General features: G+C 36.8%; 1 protein-coding gene across 1 annotated transcript; it reads left to right on the plus strand.

Moving 5' to 3' along the window:
• Nucleotides 1-937: 937 nt before the first annotated feature.
• LOC140330126 (cystatin-1-like) lies at nt 938-7,938 on the plus strand. Its single transcript, XM_072410450.1, has 4 exons — nt 938-1,017; nt 4,925-5,139; nt 6,691-6,813; nt 7,801-7,938. The coding sequence occupies exons 2-4, from the start codon at nt 4,933-4,935 to the stop codon at nt 7,876-7,878; spliced, it is 408 nt and encodes a 135-aa protein (XP_072266551.1). The 5' UTR covers nt 938-1,017; nt 4,925-4,932; the 3' UTR covers nt 7,879-7,938.
• Nucleotides 7,939-8,614: the final 676 nt, after the last annotated feature.

Raw genomic sequence — 8,614 nt, forward strand, 5'->3', positions numbered from 1 at the left:
GTACTCCCAGTACACCCCAAAATATAATGCCAGTGTCTTTATTGGTTGCTTAGCCTTGCACATTACAGTGTGTGGAGTTCCAGTTTAGTTGCATGGCAGACATTTGAATGTGGTTGAGTTTGGTAAGCATATTTAATGCCCAACATGAACAGTCATAGAAGGGCCAACAGCAGGTGTTGTACAAAAACCAGCATCATCATTAGGGAGTCTGGAAGTACCCAGGAAAGTGAATAAGAAAAGATGACACTACCTGTACAGGTAATTATTAGCAGTTACCAGCATTACCTATACGCAAGATAAATTATTAGCAATGGTCCTCATTTCCTATTCTTCTGATCATATTTTGTTTTGCTTGATTTGTGTTGAAATATATGTTATTAGTGGCTTTTTAAAGCATTCACTTGTTCCAAAAACAGTGTGCAACTAAACTGGGCAGGCTGATCCAATGCAAAATTGTAAAGGTTTTTATTGCATGCGGTGTCTCTTGCATATAATAAATTTACCTACCTGTCTGCAGGTAGGTAGTTCTCCTTTAGAATGTGCAGTACATTCAGTACAAGTGAGTAAATTGTCAGAACACCTCATTCCCAGAATGAATAAACTCTCATTCACCCACTGCAATCCAGCCAATAAAGATTTTTACAAAGACAAGTAAACATGTTAGCATTGCAGAGGAAGTGAGAGAAAGAGATTTAGTTCTACACTAATTCTTGTAGGAAAGTTTGTATAAATTTGAAAACTTTCTGAAAATCTGATTTTTTTTTTTTTTTGTATCCTACGGTGGTATAAATTGAACTCAAACTGTGACAAACTCTACAACAAAATATTGTGTAGATATATGAATCCTCTGTAGAAATCTTTACAATATAAGGTCTACCCTCGGTATTTAGGTGGAGGTAACTAGGAACACCTGATGATACCTGCAAAAACCTTTCCATATCCACATTCAGCACATATCGGAGGTGTCAGCAACAAATGAAACCAAAACATTGCTAAGAGGGGGCCAATGTTTGAAAAGTAAGTAAGAAAATGTACTGAATTGTTCTAAGAAAATAATGCAATAGGGTGATCAAATAAATGCTAAACCTGAATACAAATGAAGATTTATATTTTTGGCTAACAGGAGAGTCTTGGATAAACTGATTAGAGCCAAAACAACAGCAGTGTACATTTTGGTGATTTCACCTTTTGGAAATCCAGGGTTCTGTGATGCCATGATGATCCATTGACTTCAATTCTTTCTGAATATCGGACTTGTATCAAATATGCAGAGCAGAGTTCTACCCTTTACTTTCTGCATGCTTGCCACAGGTCAATCAACAAACATTCAAAGTGCACCGGTACCTAAAGTTTATGTGAACCCAATTATTTGTCCAGCATCATCCCTCATTGTATGAAGTTGTCCTAATTTTTCAGGATCAAATTTCAATCAGAATTTGCAGTTTCCTACCTAGAGTAAATACATCATGTCAATATTACCACTGGCTGACAACACCTTGCAGCTGCCTTGCAATTAGCTGCAGTCAGTCTAACATGTCTGGCTGTCTATCAGGTTCATCAGATCAGGCAAATCAAAGAGTTGGTTCACAAACCTAATAATGTGAGGACACAACCTACTGTTGTCAGCCTGCAATAGGAAGGTCAGCTACTGGCAGGTTCCTAAGGTAGGACATTTTACAAAAATACTTAAATTATTACATGCAGTGTGATATGATATCAGGCATAGTAAAAATATATTTGGGGTTTACATATAACTAAACCTGAAATTATTATTACAACTTAAACCATTGTTTGTCAACCAGGGTTCCTCCAGAGGTTGTTAGGGGTTCCTTGAGCAATTTGTGCGTCTCAGGTGAGCCTAACTGATGCCAATGACCTTTTTGATTATATATTAGGGGGACATTATTCCCACTGACCACCACACTAATATACTGTGATCTGTGAATATAGCAATTATAAAAGGGGTTCCCTGAAGACCGGAAATTTATTTCAATGGTTTGTTCATGTTAAAAAGTTCCAGAAACACTGATTTAAACAATCATTACCGGCTTATCTGCAATGCACCTCAATAATTGAAATAATAAGCACAGTTTGCAGTATGTGTTGTGCAGTGCATTGCATTTTGGAGATGATTTAGGATCACCGCATTGAAACCAAACAAACAACAAATGCAACATTACTGTGAATTAGGTAATATGCACATCACTGCAGTATGATTGGTGTTATTTGGCCCTGAACTCTTATTTTAGAAATAAGAAAAATGTTGACTCCCTGCTATATGTTATAATACCTAATAAGCACTATGCAAAAGGTGCTTACTGTATGTTTACTTTTTGAGGAGAAATGGAGCAGTAACATTTTCTTTACTACTCTATAAGCAAAAAAAAAAAAGTTTTGAATGAAACCAATACATACCAACATAATAGAACTATTTTGCTAGTAATTGCCACCCAGTACTTGACATCTTGAAATATTTCCAGGGACAAAGCTGGTTAATTGTGACTGTGGTGCTGAAAACTACTATTGCAAAATCGTGTTAGTTGCTGCATTCCCTTTGAAAAGCACAGAATGCTTGAAAGGCACTTGTACCTCATTGACTATGATGTTTACATCGTGGAGCACTGGCTGGCAGGATTGCAAAACATGTACAATCATATGAAGTCATAAGTATACCCAATGGAAATTGTTCTTTTGTTTTTTTTTGTAAACAAGTCAACTTTAAGTCTTTATTTGATATAATGCAGAATTCATAGCTGATTCTACAACTGCAAGCTGCCCAAGCCCTAAAGCAGCAAGAAGCCAACCCTAAACCATAACTGATCCATCACAATGATTACCAGTTGGTATGAGGTCCCAAAATGTCTTTGAAACAAATGTGTCTACTGTTACCGTAGCTAAAAAAAATATGTTTTTGAATTATCAATTCATAGCACACTGTTCCAGAAGGCTTGGCTTTTGCCTATAAGTTAAATGGCAAACTGTATTCTTTCTTTCATGTTCTGACTCACTTTCTATTTTGACTGGCACACCTTGTAATAAATTTGAGTAATCCCTGATTGTTGATGCATGCCTGTGAACACCAACAGTTACTAAGTATTACACCGTCCTCTCTTTAAATCAAATCTGGCAAACTTTTTAAATCCCTTACCAAATTTATAGACCTCTGCAACTTTCTGATGGTTCTTTAGAGAGTTCTTCTTTTAATCTTGGCATGATGGCACTATACATCAATAGCAAAAGGACACCAGACCCTTGATATCTGAGATTTATTAAAGATGGGTTCCACCTCTATACTCCATAGGAAGGTTGAAATCATTGGCACTAAATCAAAAACATCACATTTTTATTTCCTGGATTGAAAGTGGTGATAAATGTAGAAATGCACCTTCTTTTTAATATGATACATCTGCAATTGTTTTCATTTAGAGTGTAAGCTTGATTGTGCAGGGAATTATTTTCATTTTGGGTGAAGCTTGTCCTTGTTATATACAGATCAGTTTGCAGCCCCCAATCGTGTTGCATAATATGTTGGGCCGTTACATGTGTTATATTGTTTGCCTGGCCTTGTCCAAGTATGTTGACATTTTTTTTTTTAGTTTTTTAAGATTTTTAATACGTTCTGGCCCTGGAGCACAGAGGCTTTGTGGAGCAACAAGACTTAATAAAGGCTAAGTTCACATGGTCTTACAGTGGACTTGGGGGTAATAGCCTGTCATTTGAACCACAAAGCTCCTGCAAAGTTCATGAACATTGGAGTATTTTTGATGGGCAATTATCAACCTCCTGCTCAAACAGACCCATTTATCCTGGAAGCTAAAGGTGGTAATGACTCCTCTCGTTACTATGCTAACTAGTTTAGACCTCCATTTCTAGTTGCACATTATCTGGTACCCAAACCTCTGTAATAATATCAGCAGTGCTCAGGTCATAGGTGAGTTGACTGGTCCGAGCTCTCACTCTCTGTGAGACCCTTCTGCTCGGTGAAAAGGTTGTCTGCCGACTGGACACTAATAAGATTATTTTGGAGGACTGGTCAGGGGACAACATGTTAGTCAGAAACTTACTTAAGTTGAGTTAGTAGCTTGGAGGAGATATTGTATTTGTTTCATGCTATTCTTGTACCAAGCCCTTCAGCAAAAGGTGCAGAACAAACCTCCTGGGCCTCCGCCTGGTGGCCCTTGTCTCATTTATGGCTGATACAACTACCAGTTGAACCTTCAACACACATGTTTTGAGTCTCTTTCAACAACTGGAGTTAAAGTGTATCTAAACGCAAGAAAATACATAGGAGTAGACTAGGCATTCTAGGCAGACTAGTCACTGTGTAGGCATTCTGACATCACTATTACTGGGATTTCTTTTCTTTACTTTTCTTCCTTCCCATGACCACCACCAATACAACAGACTTCACATGAAGAATGATGATGGGGCATTTTACCTTCCATTTAATGCTAAAGCTGGGGAATTATTCTGCTTCCTTTTTTTTTTTTTTTTTTTGCAGTCTTTGCATACATTGCAAATCTGATGTTCTCGTACCAGTAACATAACACTATAATTCCGCTTTTTCCAGCAATAGATGGGTCGTACATGCAGTACATTGTGGTGCCACATAGCATGGCATAAATGCCTCTCTTCATAGCATTGTCCTATGTGACCAGGAGATGCACCCCCAGTGGGTAAGTCCCGGTTGCAGACTCAATGACACCGGACATCAGTTAAGAGCACATGCGCTGCTGCACATTGTAGTGGTGACCACACTTTATTTGGAATACAGTGTTATAGCGAAAATAAACATTACAACAAAAATTGGTATTTAACATTTTTGAATTAGCAGTTCTATTCATATTATTCTTAAGTTATGTGTTGCTTGGGAAGTGAAACCAAAGTCTGATGATAAATTCTGTGTTGTATGTTGTTAATACAGGGGACATCATGGGGGTCACCTTCTACTTGTGCCTCATTACTGCACTTAGCCTTCCCTCTATCTTTAATTCAATAATGCCTGGAGGATGGAGAAAATGCGATCCGAATGATCCAAAAATTCAAAAGCTTGCCAATGTGGGACTTGCAATGCACAATAAACAATCCAATTGTATCCATTATTTCAGACTGCTTCAAGTTCTCTCTGCTGAATCGCAGGTAACAAAAAATGTACATATCTGGACTTGCTTTACCTGGTTAAAATGTTGAGAAATACTGACTTATAGGATCCAACAATTTACAATGCAACCCTTCAACTGATTCTCTTAAAATTGTCATTATTATCCCATTTCCTATAATAGTTGAATAACATATCTTTTCTTTTTATATTTGGTGCACACGTTTATTTGGTGATAGCTATCCCTGTAGTCTTAGCTTGCCATCTTGTGGCTGATATGAAATGTTTATAATAAAGTCTACGTCCAATCCCTATTTATTGTACAGCGCTGCGTAATATGTTGGCGCTATATAAATCCTGTTTATTAATAATAATACGTCCAGCCAAAATGTGTTTCTTAGTCTTTGGATAATGTGGGGAAGTATCAGTACCCATGTAAAAGTTTTTGCTGCTATCCAGAGTTCAAGATTACCCTGAAGTTTTACCTGAGCAGAAGGAAAGGGAAAATCTGCAACATGCAGTCAGAAAGCCAGGGTCATATCTAAGGGTTTTGGTGTCCAAATTATTAAAACAGAACTAAATCCTGTTATTAGTTACCTGTCCAGTTTTGTCACTGGTGCTGCAATTTTCTTCCTCATTCATCTTGATTGGCTAGGATGACATAACTCCTCCGCAGGCACACTGAAGTTCAGTCAGTCCTGGCATATGCAAAGTTGTGCCAGGTATTATGGCATGATCAGCTCCAAAAATTTGACAACTGAACAGGGCAATCAGGCAGGTAAGAATGCTTATTGCAGAATGTCATTTTCTGCAATAAAGCTCTGTCCATCTGCAGTTTTTTAAAGTGGAACTTTTGGTCCACTTTAAAATCTGAACTGCTTCTGAATGTATTCACCAAGGTATAAGTTTAGAGTAAAATAAGATGAAGGTTGCATAAAACATAGAGAGAGTACATACTACATCACATTATTCACCCCCAGATCACAGCCAGCAGTGCAAAAAAAACTATTAAGGCCACATTCCCCATTCAAGTGGAGTACTACTAGATACAAGTTGTATCTTGTTTCATTAAGAATTGGCTGTTTCATCAAGAATCGGCTGCCAATGCATGACACAAAGATCAAACTGATATTTTTAATTGAAGCTTACCATAAAACAAGGAACAAGTGTTGTGGGTCACTATAGTGTGAGTTCTTTACCATGGGAAAAGGAGCTCCTGTGCTAAAAGACAGAAAAGCTGAACAATAACCACTCGCCACCTCCATTACTATGCAACCCCTACAAAGTAACAAACATTTTCCACTATCCAAATGTATTCTTTCAAGTTAAATTTTTGATTGGAATTATAGGGCCCCTAATTATCAATACCTCCCTTTGAAACTTTTCATCCCCCTATATTATTTTTTATAAGAATGCATTTTGTATATCATGCTAAAAATAAGGGTAAAACTCTATTTTACTTCCTGTATTCTTCTTTATTAATAAGTATAGAAGATAAAACATACTGTGTGTGTAATAAAGAACATGTGATATGACTGCCAAATTTGTGTAAATATATATATTTATATTTACTGTATATGTTTTTGTCATAGGTTGTTAAAGGTGTAAAGTACAATATAACATCGGAGATTGGTGAAACAGATTGTTCAAAAAACTGTTCTGAAAGAAATGGGAATACCCAGTGTTGTGATCCAAAGAAGTCCAATATAAACAAGGTAATCCATATTCTTTACAATCATGGAATGGGTGAAGAATATATAAATTTCAACATTTGCCAAGCATGACTTTTTTTTTCCGCCCAAAACGAACCAAAATAAATAACAAAAACAAAATTAGGTCAAAAGTTGTAGGCACTTTCCCCAGACAACCCCCTATATCCATATTCCATATCATAGGCCACCAACTGCACAATACCACCTTGGGGACTGCCTTGTTCAAAATACCAACAGATTCACCCTACAGCATCAGTGACCAGGCCTTTTATACTTCATTTCACTGAAAGGATTTCTTTTTGAATAGAGGTCCATATTTTTAATGATGAAATTTTTACTTCATCTTGACAACTTTCAAAGACATTCTAACTTTAATAGCTGCCATGACTCAAATATCATGTACACCAAACTGCTTTCTTGCTCCAGGTCTGTCTAGATCATTTAATGTTGAAGCGCCCATGACTTACATGTTGTGCTGCTTCTAATGAAGTCTGCAGGTTTTAAACTATTCAGTAGTCATTTATTTAACAGAGACATCAAAAACCTTATGGGTTTGTGGCCCAAAAGAGTTGTTCCTCTCATAACAATCACTGACTTGTAATTGTCATCAGCATATTACGATACTAAGCTTTAATGTACAGCTCTGCGTAATATGTTGGCGCTATATAAATCCTGTTTAATAATAAGCTCTGAAATGTTGCTGTTGTTACTTATGTCATAAAAGTTTAAATGTATTGGAAGTATTGCTGGTTTGCTGCTGCTATTTACAGGAAGACGCAATCTTTCTAACAGTGAAACAATAACAAGAAATACAATTGTTGTTAATAGGTTAGGAGAACCCATACTGAGTTTATGGAAACCAAGATGTCCAGGGAGAAACTTGGAACTGTTCTTCCAAATCTGATTTTATATAAAAATGTTTATTTGTCATAGATGGAAACCTTGTATAATTTTCAGTCCCTGTGATCACGTTTTTCTGTCTTTCTTCAGAAATTCACATGTTCTTACTTAATCATTGAAGAATCATGGATGAACAAGACTGAGGTGTTAAAGATTTCTTGCCCTTGAGCTCAGTAGAATCTTTGTTTTTTCTATACCAATGTAATAAAACCTAAAAAAAAAAAGCTGCTACATGGTCTGGTGTTTGTTCCTTTCACAATGTTGGTTTCTTCTTTCATTTGTTAATTGCTTGTTGCTTTGCTATCCTCTTTTATCAAAACTTTGAGTCATTCCCCCACCTCCTAGATTGTAAGCTCTTCTGGGCGGGGTCCTCTCTTCCTCCTGTGTCACTGTCTGTCAGTTGCAACCCCTATTTAATGTACAGCACTGCGTAATATGTTGGCGCTAAATAAATACTGTTTAAAAATAATAATTGACTCAGAACAAATATATGGACAAGAACTTTTAACTTTTCTCACATTCATATTTCATCCTTGAGAATGGTTAAGAAGGTATAAGCCATGTCCAAACCAAGCCACAATAAAAAAATGTTTTTTATACCAACCTAACCATCAGTATATTTTAATTTTGTTTATAAATATTCTGCTTCTGCCATAACTATAGATACGTTGTTACCATTTCATCTCACAATTGTATTTTACTATATATTGGTAGCTTCTTGCTATGTATGCACATAACATTTAGGGGAGGTTCCATTGAGTATCTCCCCTCCTATTGTGTATTCCCCCAGCTACTACCGGTAGATTGTAAGCTCTTCTGGGCAGGGTCCTCTTCTCCAGTGTCACTGTCTGTATTTGTTTATTTGTAACCCCTATGTACAGCGCTGCGTTATATGTTGGTGCTA

The sequence above is a fragment of the Pyxicephalus adspersus genome, chromosome 4 (genome assembly GCF_032062135.1).
Source record: "Pyxicephalus adspersus chromosome 4, UCB_Pads_2.0, whole genome shotgun sequence".
NCBI lineage: Eukaryota > Metazoa > Chordata > Amphibia > Anura > Pyxicephalidae > Pyxicephalus > Pyxicephalus adspersus.

What these genes read in the sequence shown, in the direction of transcription:
- LOC140330126 (XM_072410450.1), top strand. Translation starts at nt 4,933, where the DNA reads ATGGGGGTCACCTTCTACTTGTGCCTCATTACTGCACTTAGCCTTCCC. An exon ending in TTCTCTCTGCTGAATCGCAG is followed by an intron (nt 5,140 to 6,690) that starts GTAACAAAAAAT and finishes TTTTTGTCATAG; the next exon opens with GTTGTTAAAGGTGTAAAGTA. An exon ending in AGAAGTCCAATATAAACAAG is followed by an intron (nt 6,814 to 7,800) that starts GTAATCCATATT and finishes GTCTTTCTTCAG; the next exon opens with AAATTCACATGTTCTTACTT.